The sequence below is a fragment of the Saccoglossus kowalevskii genome, chromosome 5 (assembly GCF_978046115.1).
Source record: "Saccoglossus kowalevskii chromosome 5, keSacKowa6.1, whole genome shotgun sequence".
NCBI lineage: Eukaryota > Metazoa > Hemichordata > Enteropneusta > Harrimaniidae > Saccoglossus > Saccoglossus kowalevskii.
Genome location: NC_140645.1, coordinates 22,860,973 through 22,886,434, shown reverse-complemented (window position 1 = coordinate 22,886,434; position 25,462 = coordinate 22,860,973). Strand labels below are relative to the sequence as shown.

Genomic DNA, 25,462 nt, shown 5'->3' with positions numbered 1-25,462 from the left:
TACAACATGATCTTGCCAAAGAAAACCACTTGAATTTTCTGAAAAGGTCATTTTCGGTAGTCGAAAAATAATTTCACAATTGGTTGTGATTTTACCATGCAAACTCTACTCAGTGTAATAGTCACATACAGCAGAGGTCAATGTGCATTGACCTAACACATTTATCACATGGCAATCACATGACTTGACTTGTTGACTAATTAGAATCCTGGATTAGCTGTGGATTATAAGTCATAATTCACTACTGAGAGACAAATTACACAAAAAAATTCAACTTTTTAGCAACAAAGTTTATTAAGGTGAGATAGTGATAAATATCATACATTCAGAAATCGAATGAAATTGTTTTTTTTATCCAGATATTGAACAAAACTCACTGTGGCATTACAACGAGCAAAACTGAATTAGTCAACAGAAACACTTTCGATTTTACTCGTAGTTGGAGAATTTGACTTTTTTTGGTTTAGAAAACAAGAAATCACCTAGTAGAGAACGTTTTCACCAGTTCATCTTAACGGAATGTTATCCAGCATCCCAAACATTATGTTTTTTTGAGAACATTACGGAGCATTACCTCCAACTTTGAAGCAACAAAATAAGTTTTTAAATTTCTTTCCCCGTTTTTGTTACGGTGGAGAGTCACTTCATAGCGTCGTTAGCTAATGCTATGTAACATTTGCGACTATCAATATCACTTGAAAACATTTAATTGCCTGAATGAAAACACATTCAACCACACATTCAAGTTTGGAATCAAAATAGCAAATATGTTAATGTACTGTAAAAGGGTTAACTATTAAAATTATTACTGGGTTTTAATTTTGCTTATTTCACTTACTGGAAAATGCGCTAAATTAAAACCCAGTGAATATATAAAATTTAGCATAGAACACATTATCTAAATGATAAAAACGTGAATTTAAAACCCACCGAACTTGCCTGAAATGGTGAATCAGAGAAATTTAAACCCAGTGAAAATTAGTCTTTTTACAGTAGTTGATATTAGCGCCCTCTGACATCACAACAATAAAAAAAATCCTAATCTGAACACTAGAGGGCAGTATAAACTCAGCTGAAACATTTTCTTTCGATTCAAGTCTGATGTAATTTAGAATGACACACTATTCTACTCGCTGAAACTCAAATCAGAGAACACAAACAAATACTTTCAAAATATATTTATTGAAACCTGCAGAATTGCATATTTGTAAGTGAAAATATAATAAAAAAATAAAAACAGTAAAATGACAATTTAAAGTATTTAAAAGTTAACTATCAGATGAGCAGAGATACAAAGAATAAAAAAAGTACAATGTTAAAAAAAAGTGTTACATTGTTTTATATTTTAAGTATACACCAGGTCATTTAAGACAATCTACAATGTTTATTATTGGTACACAAAATGACAATTGTGTATCTTTTGCAAAACCTGTCATGCAGATTTGCGCATTTATCATATTCATACAACTGCATTCACGCAGACTAACTATCAAATTCATTCATTCAACTATTGAATTCATGTCACCATACTACCGCATTCACGCTGCCCGTTATCGAATCGAATGTGATCGGTGGGCGATGCAGTAATGATGAATGCATGTCACGATCAATGTAAAATTGACAAAAAATTTGACAAGAATCGAAAACAATAACAAGCTCTGCAAAAGTAGTACCGGGGGTATGTAGTTTGTCAGTTAAGAAAATGGAACGCTACTGTGGATTGCTTTAGTTTCACTCGAGTTTTATTTATCTGAAAAAACAAACTTTTCACTGATCTGAATTCAAACAAATTCTAAGTGAAAATAAATTATTCCACAGTATGTTCAACAAAGATTCAAATAAGATTATTCGCATACTAAATTGATCCATTTTAAAGTGGTCCCTAACAAGAATCTGTGAACCTGCAAAATGACCATGAGGGCGCTATTCTGATACCAGTTAGCGTTCTTCCCCGTTGAAATGATCATTTGCAGAATGTACCAATTTGATGGTATGTGTAGAATAAAAAAAAATTCACGATTGCATAGACAAAGTGATTTTAACAAAACTTGTAAATAAGTTCAGTTTTTATAGAAAAACAACATTTCAGACTTTTTCAAAAGGGTTCAGGTGTTCAAAAGTTATTTGTTCATATGCATATGAAACTAAAATAACAACCCAATAGGCCATTTTCCGTTTACTACCAGATCACGCATAATGTGTGCGGAAAGAGAACATCTGCTGCAAAAATTGCATGATTTGATTTTGAATATGAATTTTGTTTATAATTCAATGTCAAAATGCAGACCATCATCAAATGAGTATAGCACATATAAAGCATGGAAATACCTCAAACCACATTTGTTGTAATCCACGCAGTGTTTGTTTGTATGTCCTTTGTTCAATTTCACGCTTATTACGGGTTCTTGTAGTGAAATAGAAATGGTCTATTCATTATACCCCAAGCCAATTATATTTTTTAGATATACTTCTGGAAAAATCTTTTTAAACTACTCAAAATGCAAATCACTATCTATAAAAGAAAAATTTTGTTAACCATGTGTATATCCATAAAAAAAGTAAATTTTGTGTGACCTATTATACTTGTAGGAGGTCAAAGGTGAAAGGTCATAACTTGTTAGCAGTTAAAATGTGACTATAATTTGTGTGCGTCTTTACTTTTCTCCTTTTTATCGACAGATTTTCCCATTTTAAAGTTCTCAACAGGAATTTCTTTTTCCGATAGTTTCATCATTTTGTCTTCTTTTCCTCCGGGAATTTCCTTCTTCAGGTCTTTTTCTTTCTTTTCTGCCTCTATTATTTTGCCCTCAACTTCCTCCTCTAAGAATTCATCGACATTGTCCTCAGTTAGTTTACGGATATACTCCTTGAACTCATCTTCCGTCATTTCATCTGGTAAGTCTTTTGCTGTCAAGTCAGATAGAAATTGAAAAATATAATGCAAACTGTTGAAGACTGTGGCCACATGTGATCCCTGGTCAATCAGAATTTTATGGTTGCCAGTGGATCTGCTGCCCTTGCTGTCAAGTCAGATAGAACTGTTATAATTTTGCTTTAGATAATTTTTATGAATCTGTGTAAAACGTGAAACTGAAGCGAGACAGGAATGCAGTAATTAATTAGAGAATTCTTTAATATTTCCCACAATTCATAGCATGAAATATCACTGAGTGGCAAATACCTGGGTCATAATCTTCCTTTTCTTTCTCATTTATTTCATCTTTGGAAGTTTTAGCAAGACTAGGATCCTCATCATCACACACCATAGCGGTGCACACCCAGTTACCGCAGGCGCATACACTGTAGCAAAATAAAACACATCAATAATATAAAAAAATGGACGGAAAGTTGGGTCGGCAGTTGATATGTAAATTAGGCAATTCCTGCACGATTGAGAGGTCATTGAACTTTGCAACTTTCATCAGGTCTTAAACTGTTCTATATATGGAGAATTTTAGGTAATCTCTTCAGATTCATTGATGTTAGCATCTGGCAAGGATAGCATAGTTTCTTCTGGAATTTCTCCAATTTTTGTTAATAATATTGACAATATATAACTTTTGTCATAAAACATGTTCTATTAGGGGAAATTGGATAGAATCTGTTGCAGCATGGGACAATAACACTTCTTCTGTCACTTTTGATTATTCAAATTCCAGTTTTGTGTTCTTTGCATAATTATCATTATTAATAATGCAGGGTTCTGCCCAGCCTGATTTGAGTGGCGGTCACTAATTAATATTCATGAGATAATTAATATTCATTTTTCCATTCCACTGGCTAAGATTTAACTACTTTAACAAGAACAATAGAATGATGGTCCAGTGGACGACATTCTGTGTGTAGCATAAACAAAAAGAATAGTGCCAGTCGCCAACTTTTTGTCCTCAGGGTCGGAAATTCTGATCAGCATGGGCAGATCCCTTATAATGCCTAAAATAAGCGATGATATGTTGCTAGGCAATAACGCCACCAGGCAGCATTTGTTTCATATCTTTTTTCATATTTTTTGAATCTCTGAAATACTCAACCAAAAGTATTCTTGGGTTAACACATAAACATGAATAGAGTAGAACATAGGTTGTTCATGCTTTACAAATGCAAACAACACCTAGACAAAAAATTTGTTTTACGGTACTTATTTTTATGAATTTTTGTATTAATATATATATATATCTTCACAAAAGTAAAATGGGCTCAATAATCATCTGAAATAAAAAACTGTGAAAAAAACACAACTCGTAGTTGTTTGAATGTTGGTTGCACTAGTTCCTCCATACATCTACCGTAGAATAATTGTTGCTGTTTTTTTCGCTGTTTTAATTTTCGGGTTTTTCCATGGAGTTCATTTTCAATGATCTTTATGTAAAACATAGGAAAATAGGTATATTCGCTGGATTTTATTCTCACTGAATAAAAAATAGCAAAAATAGAGAAAATAAAGTATTTTACAGTACTAGTAAAATACACTCAAATTAAACTCAGCTAACACTAGACAGCAGAAATAGAATTACTCACCAACTGTTACAATTAACTTTGGTTTCTGCTCCATCTTTGTAATTCTCATCTTCTAGAGAACAACCTAAAGGGATGAAGGATAAAGTAGAGCAAATTGTGGATAAACAGAGGTTTTTCTAGAAAAAAACTGCAAGAGCACTGCAATTTAGCGACACCACCAAGTGAGAGAGATAGGGTTCTCTCTACCAGGGTGTGGAGTTTTTGATAATTCTAAATTAAAATGGAGCATTCTATGGCTTCCTTGGGGTCAAAACAGGTCACAGTTGAAGACTGTGGCCACATGTGATCCCTGGTCAATCAGAATTTTATGGTTGCCAGAGGATCTGCTCCCCAGAGTAAGGGGGCACATGGCCATGGCATGAGGGCGCTGCGCCCCTGTTCCCTTGTTTAAAAAATCCCTGAATAATGATGTACTAAATTGGACTAATATCTGTGTATCGTGTGTGAGCTGGTTTTATTTTAATCATTGCATAGCAGTCTTCCAGTGTGAGATGTTTTGTTACATTTGTAAGTTCATACTTATAAGCAATTGGATATTAACACAGTGACTGCTATCGGTTTTCAGTCCACAAAAATGCTCCAACAAATATTTTACAGTTTACACCATCTCCATGACTACTTACTTCTATATGGTGGACTGAATTCAGGGTTCATACAGTTCTGGAACTCTTCCAGGTTGAGTGCCCAGTCTGCATCATCATCACTGATATCTATGAGTGCATCAACACACAATCCTCTGAAAAAAAAACACAACATTATAATTCAGCGATCTAGTCATGGGCGCATTTTTATATTTTGTATTTACCAATACACGTAGTACAAAACTTTATGCATTTTGCGAGGTATCAACTGAACAAAAGACATGTTCCTGTGGTACAATGGCTTAAACCTTGGCAATTGAAGGGGTTTATAATGTCATGAGAAGGCATCGTATTGGAATGGCTTTAACTTTGGACTCGCAATCAGAGGGTTCCTGATTTGAATCTGGCCAGTTTTTGATGTTGTGTTCTTTGGCAATGCACTTTACTCCTGTGCTTCTTTTGACCTTAGAGTGAGTGGTTGTGTAGTGATTGCTACATGTGTACTCAGCTTTGATGTACCATGAACTGTTCAGGCTGTAAACTCAGCAGGAAGTTGAAGATGGTTTACGGATTGATTCGTATGGTAGTAAAGTAAAGAGTTTATCAGAGTTTTTTTCTGAGATATGACGCTATATTACATGGCCACGCTGCATATCATTCACAGTTGCGACGTTCAGTGTGTATAATATTACGAACTGATATTAGATGTTAACTAACTGCACGAACGAGTGATTCATATATATGTAATGCAAAGATGTGAACATTTCGCTATCTGGTCATACTTCTAGGATTATGAGAAGACCACATCATTTCCATGGCAACAGCACTCACCTTAAAATTGCATTTTCACCTTCACTGTTGTGTGTTACGTTGCTAACTGTTTCATTTCCTTCAACAAAATGTAGCAATTCGTTGGAATCCAACTTTCCATCGCTGGTCTCGTCATATTTCTGAAAAAAAACAATTATCAGAAAATGGTAACTTGACCTAAACATGCTCCATTAGAGAGGGTGAGCGATGTAATAAAAGACAACCAGACATACATCAAAAAACATCTGTATGATGTCTTTATAACTACGACCATCAGTGAACCAGCCTGCGGGGATCTCCTGTTGTATCATCCAATCAATAAGTTTCTGACGTAGTATATCTCTATCACTCTGGAAACAGACCACAGGTTTTACAGTTTCTGGCGTCGGCGATGGCATGGCTGAAAGACATCAGGCAGTTATTCAGTATTAAACAAAGAATAATACAAACATATACATTCTTTATACTGTCAGCACACTTTTGTTTGAATTCATTGACTATGTACTGTAATTAACGGTAACGATGGTATATAAGGATTTAAGAGTTCTATGGATTCAGTTGTGATTGAGGTTCCGGGAACTTACGGTGTTTCCAAATTGCAGGTGAAATTTTCTGTTTGATGGACTATATTACAGAATCATTTTCCATTAAGATTAACTTAATATGCACACTGGATTATTTTGAACAATTTCACTGGGTTTTAATTTCACAAACTTGGCAGAGAAAAAGTGAGTTCTATTGTTATTTTACATGTTTAATTTTAACGAATTTACTTATCAGCAAAAATAATTAAATTAAAATCAGTGAATAATTAATGCATTTACAGTATTTAACTCAATTGTGTCTGAGTGATTTTGAATATTTAATACGTACCAGTACTCCCTAGAGTTCAAGACAGGATTTATTGTAGAGTACACATATATCAACTTACTCAATAAACAGTAAAATACATTCATCAGTAAAACTTGCAAATTTTACAACATTTCGATTTAGTTTTTAGCCAAGTTACTTAAAATTGAATAAGCGAATAACTCATTCAGCGAACCTAGCTTGAGAATTGTTCTCAATGGTCAGCCATTCATAAATAAATAATTCTAACTTGAACAATACTCAACCAGCATATTCTGATTTGCTAACTTTAATGAACATGTAATTCTGATTGGTCAAATTAATTAAATACATCCATCTGATTGGACAGAAGGATTAAATACACTACTATGATTGGCTAGTATAAATTCATCATTCTGAATGGCTGATTTTACTCACAAGCACAAAGTCCATCATGTTGTATGTGTATTTTAATTCCTTCAATACAGGCTTCACGATGTAACTCACAATGGTTGTCATACGATTTGCCGTTGGTTCCACAAACAGGATGTGAGTGAGACACGCATTCCTAAAAAGAGAAAATAAATGCATTAATACTACTATCAAGGCTTTGACAAATCAACCATGCGAAAATATGTACATTTCTGCCTTGAAACTTTCATATGATAATTACAACTTAAAGGGAGAGGTCACACAGGATGACCTGGCTTCCTTTATTTTCATAACAACTTTTTAAGTGTGTTGGCTACTGTTAAAACTTATCACCAGACTTCCAGAACTTTTACCAAATGGTTATATTTTATGCTGTTGATCACAAAATCCAGATTCAAAAAGTATGGTTACCTAAATTGTGTCCAACAACCATAAAATTTTTATTTTTGTGAATAGCATTGGTTTTTATGGTAAAAATATCTCATCAGAATGTTTGAGTACCAATGAGTGCAGACATCATATGCAGTAATAACATGAGTACATGTATCTAACATTTTGGAATATTTGACGAATATTATATATTATTTATGAATTAAATTTCTATGGAGATAATGCCAAAAAATCCCATTGTTGTGAACAAATTTTTTTTATTTATAATAAAATAATAACATACACAGAAAACAGACTTACAAAAGAAAATACAGAATACAAAGCCAGTATGCAAACATTTGTGGTCAGACAGACTTACTCTCATACAGATGCATGTAGGTTCCCCGTCTTCGTCAGCTACGCACTCTCGTCCTGCTCCACACTGAACCTTTTCACGTTCACACACTAATTGTTCTATAAAAAAGAGAAAAATTTATATTTTTTAAATTGTCATGATTTGATTCAAATTCTGAGAATTATTTCATCCATAATGCACCATTTTCTGTTCATTGGGAGATTTCAAAATATGGGTGAATTCAAACATTTGATAATTAGCAGAAATACTGTAAAATACTTTATTTCAGCTGGAATTAATTTACGCTGAAAAGACGTTTTGGGGTGTTTTGTATGGAATTTATTTTCACTGATTTTTGACGAGTTGAATGTAAAATGTAGGAAAAAAGGTATAATCGCCGGATTTTATTTTCACTGACTTATTCCTTTAATTTCAAGCGAAAATAAAATATTCTACAGTACTTATTTTATTTTTATGCAAAAATTCAAACTTAAAATCCGGACAAACACACTTGCTATACACAAATGGGGATTTTAAAGAAGTAAAGATATCACAACACCATATTCCCTTCTTGTAGATTGACATTGAGCTATAAAATACAGAAATTCAAGTTCAAAATCAAATCATTTGATTTTTACAGCAAACATTTGGTTTGCACCTTTTACGCAAAACGCGAAATCATGTAGTGAGCAGAAAACCATGTATTTCAAGCCATTTCACTTCACTGTGTAAGTAACATGTTTGTTTCACCTGTGAGGGCAGTATTCATGCTTATACTTACTACCGGTAGTATATACAGGCTTGGCAGGAGGTGCAAGTACATCATCTGACTTTTTCTGCAAATTAAAATAAACACAATTAAAATCAACATTCAACATTTTGCATATTTATATGTATATATTTCTTGGTTAATTTTGGACAAAATAAACATAACTTCTAATACTGTAAAATACTTTATTTTCATTTAGATTTTTTTTGCTATTTTTGCTGAAGGAATGATTCAGTGAGAATAAAATCCAGCAAATATACATTTTTTTCTATGATTTACATTCAACTCAAAAAAAATCAGTGAAAATAAATAATTACAAAACACCCAAAAAGTCTTTCCAGCGAAAATTAATTCCAGCTAAAATAAAGTATTTTACAGTAAATGAGTTAAAAAAGTCGAAAATAGCATTTTTGACCAAAAATGACAAAAATATTTGCTATAAATAAGACAATTGAACATATCCACACGAAATGAACAAATCTGAGAGAGAACCACCCAAGGTACCTTCCTAGAAAGTTCCACAGCTATACAGTTTGTAGTTTTTAAGAAGAAGTCGAAAATGTAAAGTTGACGACGGCGACAACGACGATGGACGCCGACGGACAATCAGTAATACTATAAGCTCCGCTCGACTTCGTCGACAGCAGAGCTAAAAATACAAAACAAAATTGTGTGTTGGGTTTAGGGTTTCCTCAAGCAAATTTGACATTCAGGAACTTTGCTTTTTTGTTAAAGTATGATGAATAATGCAGAAAGCTGCATAAATAACAACATTTTACTGTGATGTCACCGGAAAAGTTGTGCACAAATGAGGTTTGAGGTAAAGTAATAGTTACAGCCATGAACATATTTACAATTATACTGCATTTGAAATAACTGCATAGTGTGCAGAGGATAGACAAATAGATCATTGGAGTATAACTGGGCAAGGATTTTCCTAGCTTGATTAGAGTACCAATTTCTCATTAATATTCATGACTTTATCAATATTCATGAATGATTAATATTCATGATTGTCATCTTTGTATCTTAGTATTAGTTGTTATTTAACTACTTTAATTAAATTAATCTGCTTTGATAAAATAAAGATTGGATTCAATATTTTTCGCAATCTCATCTAAGATACATATCCTGAGATCTCTATCCTGACAGGTTTTGTTTTAAAGCATGTCATTAGTTACAGCAGGTACAATAATTTTATCTCTTTTCGAATTGTAATTGAACGCTAATCAGTCACTAGTCAGTCGAGTGAGATTAAAATAAAAACACATTAGGTTGCGGACACTGTAGATTGATTTTGAACAGTACGTCAATTTCCATTCATGTTCTGTTTCGTGTATTTTTTTTTTTTACATCGTGTTAATTTGTGTGTTAAAATAAGACAAGGATTGTCTACTGACACCCATCTTGTTAAAATGACGTCAACAATTTACAGGTACAGTGGCCCTCGCTAAGTCGGGATCCAAGCAAAAAACGTGACTTATTGAGAGTCGCGAATTACCAAGGGGTCTCGTGAAAGGAGGTTTATGCATTGAGAATGGATAAAAAGCACATACATTTTGTTTGTATACACACATGGGTTTATTCATAGCATGTTTTTTTTGTTGAACAACATCACAGCGTCCATGTCCACATGGATTCAACCCATTGCAGTGAGTTTTATGGAGCTATATCAAACGGGGCTTGCCGAGAAGTACGTAAAGTCGCAACTTCATACTCCTGTCGACACCTTGTGTCAGGCCACCGTCACGCCATTAGATATTAAGTTGTCTCCTCTAGCTCTTTAATGGCCAATTAAATACTTGATGCAATGAAACAGTAATTCTTTTACTTCAAAACTGCCTTCAAAACACAACAGAATTTTTTGGGACCATCCAACTACCCGCGACTTCGCCGAAAACATGACTTACTGAGACACGACTTAGCGAGGGGCCACTGCAATATAAACAATAGAATTTTATCGAGTGGCAACTTTTGTTCTGTTCGGAAATTATAAGTGGCCGACACCAGAAAGCATGGTCAGAATCCTGGTAGGATAAAAAATGTAAAGCCTGTGAGCGTATAGAAAAGCTTTCAGCAGGTAATGTTAATGAAATTAAAACATTTCTAGAATTTGTTATCCTGATTCCACGATGAGAAGGAGAAACGTTTGTTATAGATGCACTTTCCCTGGTACACAGGTGTGCAATTAGCAGGTGACAGACAAGGTAATTAAAATCAACTCCCTAAGGTGCTGTTAATATTCCCAGACCACTTAAGTTATTAATAAAATTAAATGAAATAATAAGTTCATATTTCAGTCTGACAATTGATTCATCGTTCTCTTTCAGCTCAAAACAGAGAGACGAGACTTACTGCCACAGCTGGAATTCATTTGTAATTATTATTCTGTTTTTTTTTTTTTGTTTTTTTTTTATTTATTTATTGTTATTTCATAAAAATAATAAAATACACACACAAATAATAAAACAAAAAAAACACGGAAAACAAAAAAAAACATGAAAGAGAAGAAAAATGACATATGTTCATAGTAGCTGATCTAATATACTCCAATATAATCTGAAAGCGTTTGATTTTACATTGTATATCCTTATTTTGTACATATCTATTTTCTTTTGGTATGCTAAAACTGTTATTTTAAACTGTTCTCATTTTCGAGAGATGAATTTTTTTTACAAATTCATGAGTAACTGAAAGTCTGTACTAGTGTAATTGTTATTGCAGTTTCTAGATAGAAATAAAAAGACTCAACAATCATTAATGTTTTTTTTTGTCTGATGCTGATTAATAGAAGTGAAAATTTGACTGTTCTCAGCTCATCATTTTTCAAACCTTTTTATGAACATAATCCATTCTACATAGCAGAAAACTATCATCACACTAGAAACTCATTGAAGTAATTAATCTAGAAGTAATTAAACAACTTCTTTATTCCAAGTCCCTGACCAAATTTTGCGATAATTTCACCATGGAAACCAGTGGAAAGAATATGGCAGTCAGAAATTTACTAAAATGATTTATTGAAGATGTTTTTGAAGATTATTTTATGATTCATCCAAATTCCAATAATTTAAAACAAGAAAGTTGGTACAGCAGCGGTATTGCGTCTTACACATTTGACAAATTCATTCGGAAATAAAGACCCAGCATTGTCCATTAATTTGTGTGTTATAAATCCCCACTATCAGAATTAGAGGTTTTTATGATGTTATAGTTTTACAATATCTAACAGTAATATAAACCTCTGTTCACAAGTAAAATCAATTTAAAAATTTAACTAAATTATCAAAAATTTGTAAATAATTTATTATAAATTTTTTATGAATAATTTAAACAATAATTAATTTCCCACAGCATCATATTGTGGAGTTTACCCTCACAAATATTATAGAAAATTTTTATCCAATATCCTGTGGGGAATTCATTATTATTCATTATTTATAATAAATTGTCATAAATTATTTAAGCAAAATGTGAGATAGACGGCTAATCTGCATATAATTAGCTAACAAGTCATTAAAAATGACACAGTCCCTGTTAAATTTTTGAAAGTTGTCTTTGTGCTCGTCATATTAAAGCGAAGGGGTTGTCGCGAGCGTGTCCTTGAAACTTGAGTCCCAAGTGGCATATACAACAGATTGTTTGTTTACATCAAAACACGTGTTCCGTGTAGTAGTAATATGGCCAAAAATAAAAACAGCTGTTATTCGGCCATCTTTGATCTGATTATGAAACAAACTGACATGTATGATGTATGTGTCAAATAGGAATGAAAATGGTACATAAATTGTGGAAATATAGTAGTAAGGCCAAAAAGTCAGTTGGCTGTCAATCGGCCATCCTTGATCAGATTTGGAACAAATTGTCATGGACATGTATCTTAACATGTATTAAGTATGTGCCAAATTTGAATGAAAACTGACAAAGCACGTCCAAGGTACCGCATATAAAAAACAAAACAAGATGCCTGCCAGTCCTCAATCTGTGATCCAATTGCGAAAGTAATCGTCATGGACATGTATCCTAAAATGTATAATCTATGTACCAAGTTTGAATTAAAACTGACAAAGCAAAATACAACATTTTCAAAAAACAAGATGGCTGCCAGTCGGCCATTTTGAATCAAATTGCTAAACCACTGCATGTGCATATGTCCCACATAAGGTACTAGGCAAATGCAAAGAATGAACTGAATTGGTCCAAAGGATTCTGAAATATGACTCTGGACAGATTGACACACAGACGGACGGACAGACGGACGGACGGTCGAAGGACATGTATCTCTAACATGTATACCAAGTTTGAATGAAAACTGACAAAGCATGTCCAAAATACAACATTTTCAAAAAACAAAATGGCTGCCAGTCGGCCATTTTGAATTGAATCGCTAAACCACTGCATGTGCATATGTCGCACATAAAGTACTAGGCACATGCGAAGAATGATCGGGATTGGTCCAAAGGATTCAGAGATATGACTCCGGACGGGCGCACGGACGAAGACCAAATTATAAGTCCCCATTTTCGGACTTTATCCGAACGGGGACTAAAAAATGTGTAATGTAAATTCCTAGATAATTTGAGGAAAGAAACAACAGTAGATAGGTGAAACACCGAAAACTACTTGTGAACAAGTCATTGAAAATGACACAGTCCCCGTTAAGTTCTCTTTGTGCTCATCATATTAAAGCGGAGGGATTGTCGCGAGTGTGTCCTTGAAACTTGAGTTCCAAGTGGCGTATACAACAGATTGTTTATTTACATCAAAACACGTGGTTCGTGTCATAGTAATATGGCCAAAATAAAAACAGCCGTTATTCAGCCATCTTTGATCTGATTATGAAGCACACTGATATGTATGATGTATGTGCCAAATACGAATGAAAATGGTACATAAATTGTGGAAATATAGTAGTAAGGCCAAAAAGTCAGATGGCTGTCAATCGGCCATCCTTGACCAGATTTTGAAACAAATTGTCATGGACATGCATCTTAACATGTATAAAGTACATGTACATTGTATGTGCCAAATTTTAATGAAAACTGACAGAGCACGTCCAAGATACTACATAAAAAAACAAAAACAAGATGCCTGCCAGTCAACCATCTTTGATCCAATTGCGAAATAAATCGCCATGGACATGTATCCTAACATGTATAATCTATGTACCAAGTTTGAATGACAACTGACAAAGCATGTCCAAAATACAGCATTTTCAAAAACCAAGATGGCTGCCAGTCGGCCATTTTGAATCAAATCGCTAAACCACTGCATGTGCATATGTCCCACATAAGGTACTAGGCACATGCAAAGAATGAACGGAATCGGTCCACAGGATTCTGAAATATGACGTTGGATAGACTGACGCACGGACAGACGGACGGTCGGACGGACAGACTCAGGAACTCACGGACGGTCGGGGACAAGTATCCTAACATTTATGATCTATGTACTAAATTTGAATGAAAACTGACAAAGCATGTCCAAAATACGACATTTTCAAAAAACAAGATGGCTGCCAGTCGACCATCTTTGATCCAATTGTGAAATAAATCATCATGGACATGTATCCTAACATGTATAATCTATGTACCAAGTTTGAATGAAAACTGACAAAGCATGTCCAAAATACAACATTTTCAAAAAACAAGATGGCTGCCAGTCGGCCATTTTGAATCAAATCGCTAAACCACTACATGTGCATATGTCCCGCATAAAGTACTAGGCACATGCAAAGAATGAACGGGATCGGTCCAAGGGATTCTGAGATATGACTCCGGACGGACACACGGACGCACGGACACACGAACGGACGGAGACCGAATTATAAGTCCCCGTTTTCGGACTTCGTCCGAACGGGGACTAAAAACAGTACTGGCACACTGAATTATTTTGTCTTATGCATGACCCATGTGGAACCATAAAGGTCACACATCCTGGTACTTATGTAGAACCCCTAAAGGTCACACATCCTGGTACTTATGTAGAACCCCTAAAGGTCACACATCCTGGTACTTATGTAGAACCCCTAAAGGTCACACATCCTGGTACTTTATGCAGAGCCCCTAAAGATCACACATCCTGGTAATTTATGCAGAGCCCCTAAAGGTCACACATCCTGGTACTTATGTAGAACCCATAAAGGTCACACATCCTGGTACTTTATGCAGAGCCCCTAAAGGTCACACATCCTGGTACTTTATGCAGAGCCCCTAAAGGTCACCCATCCTGGTATTTTCTTGTAACAAACATTTAATATATTAAACATTGATTTTTAGTCATGTTTAAACTTTTTTGAACTTTAATAACAAATGAAAGATATTAGAAAACCAAGTAGCACAATTATTTTAATTCAGACATCAATATTATGATTTAAACTTTTCTGCATCTAAATAAGAGTACAACTCATGTTTTCGTAATCGATGAAGTCTATTCAAGCTAAAAATGTGATATTACAACCATGAAAAGTTTTAAATAATTCTTCAAACATCAGTTTATCACAAAAAAATGATTAATTTCCTGCTTAAAGTAAACAAAATAAATTGGTACAATCGAGCTTTTTGATTGGCTAACTTATCAGATCAAAGGATGTATAAAACATGGCGGATATCGTTCCGCATCGAGTGTTCATATGCAACTGAAAACATTCTCCTTCAATAAAATGAAGTTGAATTTTACTTGCATTTCATAGCAAACCAACGAAATTTTTTTTTGTATTTTATTATAATCACGGCTGATTAGTTATCAACATTTCAACTCTATAACAAGTAATGTATTCGCTTTTGAAATGACTGGATTACATTATTGTGATCATTTGTTAATAAGCATTTTTTTACTTGTCGATACCAGCTAAATTAAAGCCAATGCACATTACATTTTTTTGCATAGTATTTTTTTGTTATTAAGTAGAAATACAAAAAAACCTTAAATATTTCATTTGTGACACCTATTTTGAATCTAATTCACTCGTGCCTGACATTTCAAATATGGTGATCCCTTAATGAGAATACTTATGGTAACCCTGGTCCACACTGAGATATGGCCTAAATTTTTACTCAAAGATTTGTAGGAGGAGATACATTTGGCGCAAAGGTAGGAAACAATCAGTTTTTTTGGCTATTGCCATGAAAATGGTGGGGCAGGAATTTGTTCAGATTTTTCCACCTTACTAGAGTGCAGGTGTGACTTGCCTCTCAAGTTTTAACATAATCACCCCAGCCAAAAATAAACCACAAAAGACCTAATACGTATGTGTTGACAGACACACAAACAGACAAGTGGACGGACGTAGTGATTATAAGGGCAATCCTAGCTTGAATACGTCTCTCCCCAGTACTCAACTTGCCGACACAACTTGATTTTTGGAATTCCATTGTGAATGAAGATCCTTACAAAATCCCCTCTGCTAAAGGGCACACTGCTGGAATGTGTCATTTGCAGAGCTGATACGTCTGTGAGGATGCAATGAATCACCAAAGCTGAGATCTAATACAACTAGAGCCAGCTGAGTCAGCAAGTTATTGACCACACACACACACACACGAACAGATGTGGACATAATGACATGAATTATTTTTATTTCACTTGAATAATACTAAAAATAAATTAGCAAAACAATATCCTGTAAAATTTTGCCACAAATACAACGTGTCTGTTGAAGTAAATGAAATGCAGAATTAAAATAAAATGATTTTTTAATTCAGGAGAAAAATTCCTATAAAAATAATATACAGCATCACTTTATTTTATATTCCTGACAAAGATCAAATTTATATGCATATAGTGAATACATGTAGTGTTAATTTTGTTTTTAATAATCATTTTTATTAGATTATAAATATAATTATGCTAAAAAAAAGATTTTGTTTCTTGTCCTAGGAAGAATTGCTGATAGTTTAATTTTTTTTTCAATCTTTTTTTTATTTATTTTTGTATTAAGATTACTTAATACCATAACAACAAGATATAAGTTCAACATTTATTAAACAATATTTTTGATAACATGTATTAAGGTTTGATTTGGAGCAACAAAACACTTTCTGAAACAGAAAACAAAACATTTTTTAATTCTACCATATGTGGTGCACTTCACCAGCATCCACAATTGGCCAAAAAAATATGCAGGTTTTAAACAGATACGTATGTTGACAAAAAACAAAACCTATTTTTGTCTGGCCTTATATACAGTTTCTATCTATTCCTACATACTGATGCATCATGGGTAGAAGACAGTTTTGGGTAAACTTGATTTAAAACCCAAAAACATTATTCTGGGCATTTTGTTTTTTAAAATCAATGCTCATATTCTTTTTAATTTTAATTTTGAAACACAATACAAATTATTTTATTTTTCCATGGAAATTATATTTTTTCAAATATTTTTAACTGACACCAGAAACATTCATCAGACATAGTTTCCCTAACACGGCCTCAGGTTTGTTTCCTTTTACCTACCCAGGATAAATATTATAGTGCATTCATTAGCAGACAGTTTTATAAACACTGCATCAAGTTTCTACTCTAAAAATCATTAAGGTGAGTCAGTCTAATTGATTAGGTAATCCACTGAAATTATAATGGAGGTATATGAAGTTATTGCTTTAGCTTTTATATAGTAAGTCCTGATAAGACAGTGCAACAGTACTGCCAATATAATACTGTGGAATACTTTATTTTCACTGGAATTAATTTTTGCTGAAAAGGTTTTTTGGGCATTTTTTATGGAATTTATTTTCACTGATTTTTGATGAGTTTAATGTGAAATATAGGAAAAAAAGTATATTTGCTGGATTTTATTTTCATGGAATCATCCCTTCAGCGAAAATAAATTCCAAGCGAAAATAAAGTATTCTACAGTATTCTAATTAGATACCCGGTACTGTAAACTGCCTAAATTTTGCAAGTGATAATTTTTTATGAATTACACATGGTAATGTATTGTGGAATTTCTAGCAGTGACAATTATGCTGTTTACTATATTTTCAAATATGGGACCCTTTTCTGTTTTTCTGCTTCCAAAGCTGTTTATTAAACTCTATCATTAAATCTCTATAAACTGTTGTAACATATTTGTTTTTTTAAGCTGATGTAAAGGGAAAGCACATATTCAATGAGAACACACTAAGAGTGTGTTTACATAATTAACCCTACATTAAGGAGGGTCAGTCCTGTTTAAATAATTACAATATATGCAATCATGAATGTAAACTTATTCAGGAGAGTACATACAGTCATGAACCTTAATTCCATGATACTGTGAACCACTTTAATTTTGTGAGTAATAATTTTTTGCGAATTTAGCGTGTCAGGGACTTTTATGAAATTTTGTCTTCAAGAATGCCATCAAAATGTAAAAATTTCTAGCAGTGAAAATTAATCGGTTTATTAGTATGGATTAATATAATTGGTAAATGTAATTTACCCCAGACGTTAACATCCATGAATTGTTTACATGACTTCCTTCCTATGTTTTGTCTGTGTACCCCGATAGCTATATCCGACTTCTTGAATTTCTATCCAATTACCGATCAGAGACCCCTTGTACAATACGAACATGAAACCAACTCATTGTAGTTTCTCATAATGACGATGATAGAATTTTAACTCCAAGCATAATTGGTGTTGTAGGCATCACTGTGTTAATTAATTTATCATCTTAGAACCACAGACACATAAATAATTTCTAATCAGTGTACACATCAGTTCACAATGAACCAAACAATTTTCTGTCTGGTACTTAATATTTAATTAAGTATTTAATTTCACAACCAGGGATTTGTTTAAACAAGGGAACAGGGGTGCAGCGCCCTCATGCCATGGCCATGTGCCCCCTTACCCTGGGGAGCAGATCCACTGGCAACCATAAAATTCTGATTGACCAGGGATCACATGTGGCCAGAGTCTTCAACTGTGACCTGTCTGATAGTAATTTGGCCACAAGGAAGCCATAGAATGCTCCATTTTAACTTATCACACCCTGGTAGGGAGAACCCTATCTCCCCCACTTGGTGGCTCTGCTGAATTGCAGTGCTCCCTCTTGCAATTTTTTTCTAGAAAAACTGACTACTGTAAAATACTTATTTTAGCTGGAATTAATTTTTGCTGAAAAGACTTTTTGAATGTTTTGTATGGAATTTATTTTCACAGAATTTAAAAGCCAGTGAATAATTATCTCACCTCCCCTGATATACTGTAAAACATGTTTAAAAAGCGGCATGCAATTTAAGCGAATTGTCGTAAAATGACGTAATAGCGAAATGTTGATTTAGCAAATCTCTCTTGTCATTGTTGATTTCTTTGTTTGGCGGCCATTTTGAATTGATAATAAAGTCATTAGCGAATCAGTTCTCTCGCTAAAATCGTGAAAAAAGACATGCTCGCGAAAAAGACATAAGGTAGATATTGGCTGTTGCTGATAATGATTGCATTTGAAGAAAAGTGCAGACTCAGACTGTAAAACGGGACTATTTTGTGAATTTGTGATGAAAAGAGGAAAGTGCTGGTGAAAAGGTTAAACTATACAAATCAGCATGCAATTCACATCTTATTTTATTTTACTGTATAACAATCAAATGCACCAAGTTGCGAAAATATTGATTTTTTTGTACTGAAATTAAAAGGATATATAGAAGAACATAACCACTACATCACAAGCAGAGGATTGAAAAATAGTTTTTTGCAATTTGATTTGTGAATCTGCATTTCGTGTTAATTGGGTAGTTTATCGGTGATTTGTACATTTTATTAACTGGAAGGTCATCAGACAACACTTCGTAACTGTTACGAGAACTACACCTAATCCAACTATTATAAGAGAGATTAACCTAATCCATAATCCACTTGGGATTATCGCAAAATCTAATTTATCACAACAAGAGACACATGACTTGGGTACCAGCTGGTAAAGTGTCTTTTCAAAATCAGCAGCCTCATTAGAATTCCATATATACAATTTGATAAATGACATTATTGCTTCATTAAATACACCTTTCAGATGAGTCTTACCGAGAGAGCAATTTGTGACGTGGTAAAGCGAAAGAAGTAATGGCAATCACATCATTATGTTGTGATCTATTGTTGCTTATCAATAAAGAAATAAAGTTTCTGAGAAATTCAAACGAACTTGCACGATTAGCAGCACACACGTACTTACGTAAATTAGTTATATTTATGATCGTAATAATTCATATTTTAATGAATATGTATACAATTATTGTAATTATTAGTTTACTGTAGAATTCTTTATTTTCGATTGGAATTAATTTTCGCTATTTTCACTGAAGGAATTATTCAGTAAAAATAAAATCCAGCAAATATACTTTTTTGTGTATATTTTACATTCAAATTGTCAAAAATCAATGAAAATAAAATCCATAGAAAACACTCAAAAAGTGTTTTCAGTGAAAATTAATTCCATCTAAAATAAAGTATTTCACAGTATGTTATGTTTCAATACACAGAGCAGGGTTTGCGCAAGTGTCTCGGCAAGACGAGTCCCACTTACAAAATTTTAAGAAATTGAAATTTGACCCTTTATAACTTTATTAGAGATTTGAACCCGGCTTGCCTGAAAAACTGGGTCCCTCTTCAATAATTGGAGTCTGGGAAGCAAAATATGGGGTTAACGCAATCCCTGCAGAGGATACACAGAGTAAACTAAATTGCTGTCATTCTTACTTCTTTGCATCTCTCCTATGTTATACTAATAGAACTGATTAGTTGCTAAATGTTTTTTTTTGGGTTTAAAAAAATATCCTGAGCAATATCCAGCACACCTAGGAAACTAATACTTGCTCTATTAGTAGCATAGACATTTACCTTAATGCCATGGATTTTATAGATAATAGTATGGAATCAGAATATAGAATTTTTCTATATTTTACATTTAACTAAAGTTGAAAACTCCCAAAAAGGTGAAAATTAATTCCAGCTAAAATAAAGTACTGTAGAATACTTTATTTTCGCTTGGAATTTATTTTTGCTGTTTTCGCTGAAGGGATGATTTCATGAAAATAAAATCCAGCGAATATACTTTTTTTCCTATATTTCACATTAAACTCATCAAAAATCAGTGAAAATAAATTCCATACAAAATGCCCAAAAAGCCTTTTCAGCGAAAATTAATTCCAACGAAAATAAAGTATTCCACAGTATTCTTTTGATGAATGATCACACCTTTTCAACACACCTTCATCAACCAAACAGAACACAAGTTCAAATTACAATTAGATAACAAGACACTGATCAGACACCTTTATCTTCTCAATCAATGTTCCCACGACAACAAAACCACCTACAATACAGCTCTTTGTAACTATTGGTCTATTATGTCCATCCAGTGGGTCTTTAAAGTTGTTTTTATCTGCAAAGGTCAGCCCTTCAACAAAGGTCAATAGAGCTAGATCACATACAGAGTGTACTGTTTGTTCTCAAGGCTGACAAGAATTTCCTGTATAAATTTAATGTCGATGACGTTATAAAAGTTTGACCCCACTTAAAGAAAGAAGAAAAAAAATATATTACATCTTGGAATCTCCTAGCAAAGTTCAGTGACCCTTTCATTCTCAATAGTTTTCTACTGCCACATTTTTTATGAGTTCTGTTTTTAAGTTCTGATTTCAAGTGAAATATATTTCAAAATTTTGGCGGGAAAAATGATGGTATTCAAAAAATAAACGAAGCATTTTAAATTATATCAACCATCATAAAAGATGATCTTTGCTCAGAAAAACGTCAAGACAACATTTAGTGATTTGAGTAGTTATTTCTCAAAATTAAATTATACAAATACAATACCTATGACTGAACCTGAACATACTCAATAAGGCAAATAAAATTAATGGTGTGCAAACATACAGTGAGTACCAATTCCTGTCTCACAATGTGTGACAACAAATTCCCTGTCTCATTTTGTGTTACATTTGTTTTTTTTCTTTACGCCAACACAATAACATGTGATAGAGTAAAAGAGTAACAGATGTGAAAACATTATACTAACATAGTTATAAAATAATACTTACGTGCGCTTAAAAACAGGTGAGAACATGTTGCGTTGACATAAAAACACTTAGATATGGCAGAGTTGGGAGGGGGCAACACTGGGTAGCATTTGCAAAAGATGCAGTAAGTGCATTGGCATTTTAACTAAATTGATAGCCTTAGTTAACTGTATTAATGTTTATCTTATTGCACAGTAAGTAGGCTCGCAATGTGTGTTGAATTTTAAAGCAGTTTAGATAGTTGTATTGAACTGTAGACATAGTTTAAACTCAAAATAGATTCCAAAATACCGGTAGATCTCTAAAACAAGTTTAGCTCAATGTTCATATATTATTGAATTGTTATTATTGCTCGTTTGAAGAAGTACACACAAGACAGAGTATAAGGTCAAACGAAATATTGACTATCCATGATTCGTTGCCATTGTTCGCATTACTCAGTGGTCACCATATTTACGCCTCCTGTACGAATTATCACTGTTAATGCAAGATTATGAGATCCTTACAACTTATGTCAATGTAAATTTTTCTAGTGAGAACACGGACTACTTTTTCTAGTGAGAACACGGACTACTTTTTCTAGTGAGAACACGGACTACTTTTTCTAGTGAGAACACAAACTACTTTTTCTAGTGAGAACACGGACTACTTTTTCGAGTGAGAACACGGACTACTTTTTCTAGTGAGAACACGGACTACTTTTTCGAGTGAGAACACGGACTACTTTTTCGAGTGAGAACACGGACTACTTTTTCTAGTGAGAACATGGACTACTTTTTCTAGTGAGAACACGGACTACTTTTTCGAGTGAGAACACGGACCACTTTTTCTAGTGAGAACATGGACTACTTTTTCAAAATGTACTATCCGACTACCTAGTTCTGTTTAATATATACATGACACAAACAATTGATGACTAAAAACATTCACCTATACATGAATGAATTACCCCCCCCCCCCACACACACACACACCTGTATGGATGATTCCTTATCACCCATGTTAATGAGTGTTCTAATTGACAATCATCTAAGCCAATCACAACGTCTCTTCATCTGACCTCTGATCGAGAAGACGTCGGCTGATTGTAGCAGCCGTTTTTTTTTTAATTCTACGACTAGTACGAGTTACTTTTTAAGTCTATTTACAACGACTACAAAAAACTCAAATTTCAACATGCAGCCATGTTGGGTCTGCAATGTGAGCTTTACCATGTTGACCTCATTATGCACGTATTTCCGCGCCCACCTCATTATAATATGTGCATCATGAATATTTAATAGCAATGAATTTCCTGCAAAATAAACCAGTCGGGGTGACTTCACGCTAACACTTTCATTTCGCGAATTTTTTTATTTTATTAAAACTGAAAAAACAAACTAATCATCCCGACTCCGCCAGTCTACAAATTTGGTACAGAAAAACATTACTATTGCATCTTAAAAAATGTCAGTTGAGTTGACGTATTTGAATAATTTAAAAGCAATGTTGGATTCCTCACTGAAACAACTTGTGATGTTGAGGATTAGAAGAAGAACACTGTAGGTAATCAAGAACCCCCCTCCAAATGAAATGGATGATCCCTAATTGGTGGACACTTCTGCTAACCATACCAGTAAACCACTAATTGCACAGTAAATGGACTTCTACATATTTAATGGGGGCCATTATCAACTACCAATAGTCTGCTGGCATTGTAGTAGCAATAGACACTTCTTAAGTGCAATTAATTTCTTTACATGTCCAGTTTATCCTGACATATAAGGCAATCAGAGTCACTCATCAATGAGCACAGGCCATAAAAACAAAACTTGCGTTTCACAGGCTTCTGTAATTTGAAATCCTTAACTCTGGAATTTATTCCCATCCAGTTCACTGGAGGGTTAAATTTGCCAAAATAAAAGAGAAATTAGCTTTTTATACATGGATTCATGCAACAAATTACTGACTGAAGAGAATGGCAGGATGCAGAGACATTCAGACTGGATGTGAAAACGGCGATAGAATACAAACACATGCATTATATACGGATTTTGTACTGCACTAAGTACTATTTTTGGTTGGCATGACAACACAGACATTGAGTAATATGTACATTTATAAAAAAGTAAAACAACATATTTTTAATCAGATTGGTATATATTTTAGTGCTGTACTGTAAGGTACTTTTATTTCAGTATTTTTTCTGAAGGGCTGGTCCAGTGAAATTAAAATCCAGCGAATATACTTTTTTCATATATTTTACAGTCAACTCAACATACATCAGTGAAAATGAATTCCATACAAAACACACAAAAAAGCAAAATTAATTGCAGCTGAAAAAAGGATTTTAGAGTAAATCAAAATAGGGGAGGTTAACATCTTCCAATTCTGGTTAAATTATAACTATTAAGCAATTTGTTTTTCACCCCCCCCCCCTTTTCATTATATGCCAGGAGTGCGGTTTTTATAAACAGGCACTAACGATTTTCTTTAATTATATCGTATCAGCCATGCTTGGGTAATAAAACTAGATGAAACTACGAAGTACCAAGTCGATAAACTACATCCTTTCAGAAAAATATTTGCTTTTTTACTCCCGACAAAGAAACACAGGAAATGGATAAGTGCTTCAATGATGTCGATATTAAGCAATTCAAACTCCTACATGCGATCTGAGATGGAAACCAAAACTGACAAATCACAGAGCTGTGTTAGTATCAATATTGTAAAAGTTACCGGTGACATTTTTATTAAAAATTCACGCCACGCGACTTTCAAGAAAACTTTGCGACAAAACCTAGAAACATTGAAATATTTAGTTTACGATCGGACCACCGATGATGACCCAATTCTATCTAATCTGAAGACTGTGACCTAAATATACCGTACTGTATCGTAGGTCGTCTGAAACGGCGACCTAACAATTGGGAAACAAATGAATCCCGCTGAGAAATCAGTGGCAAGTCCAGCTGTAGTCAGCGCTTGTCCATACCTTCACGTACGTTACTTACCCCCTTCTTGTTGTGAGATTTCGCATCGCCTGACCCGCTAACAACCACTAGAATCACGGCAAAAGACAACAATCCCAAGAATACGCGAGCCTGTAAAAGACAAATAAGAGACACCGGTTAGCACCAAGTGAGACAACTGTAGTTGTTAGACTAATCAGTTGAGACATTACAGAAAAGAACGAAATTAAACGTACCATCTTGGTATCAAGGAGTCCCAGTACTGTATTGTTGATCGCCGGACGATCCACAGACCCAATGCTGGTTTTAATATCACTTTGCTTCCTCCCTCCGGAAATACAATATAAAATAATAATTACTTAATGAAGGAATCAAATATATATTAACTATTAAGACAAATACCCATATTATAAATTTATAATTATCTTTATATAAAGTTGATAATTAAATAAAATTTTGTTTTGTTTATGGTTCACTTTAAAATCAAACATGGACTAGGAGGACTGACATTAGATGGCACAACTCGCCTGAGGGCGCTCATATATCTGCAACGGTTCATTACCAAGAAAGCCGTGCCTGAAGTAAATGTTGTGGAATTCCAGCGCACCGGGGGACCGAAGATTGAAGGTGGAACAGGGGTCGCGGGAAAATAACACCAACTTTCTTTTTGTGCTTTATGCATAAACTGTTTACTCAATATTAAATTATGATTATCCTCCCGGTCGTCGTGGAGACAAGTTTACCCCCACGCAATCTGATTAAAATCTCATGTAGTGTACGGGCTTTAATTATTTTGGCTATAAACTTATTTTAATTTAATTTTTTATTACTTTTGTTATTAATGCCTTTTA

General features: G+C 33.8%; 1 protein-coding gene across 1 annotated transcript; it reads right to left on the bottom strand.

Moving 5' to 3' along the window:
* Positions 1–1,166: 1,166 nt before the first annotated feature.
* fstl1 (follistatin-like 1) lies at positions 1,167–24,892 on the bottom strand. The gene is given in 11 exon segments (NM_001164960.1): positions 1,167–2,907; positions 3,182–3,300; positions 4,519–4,582; positions 5,142–5,254; positions 5,931–6,049; positions 6,143–6,309; positions 7,176–7,305; positions 7,918–8,012; positions 8,675–8,729; positions 24,654–24,743; positions 24,848–24,892. Coding segments are annotated over 11 exon segments (1,227 nt in total). The 5' UTR covers positions 24,851–24,892; the 3' UTR covers positions 1,167–2,635.
* Between the last annotated feature and the right edge of the window lie 570 nt (positions 24,893–25,462).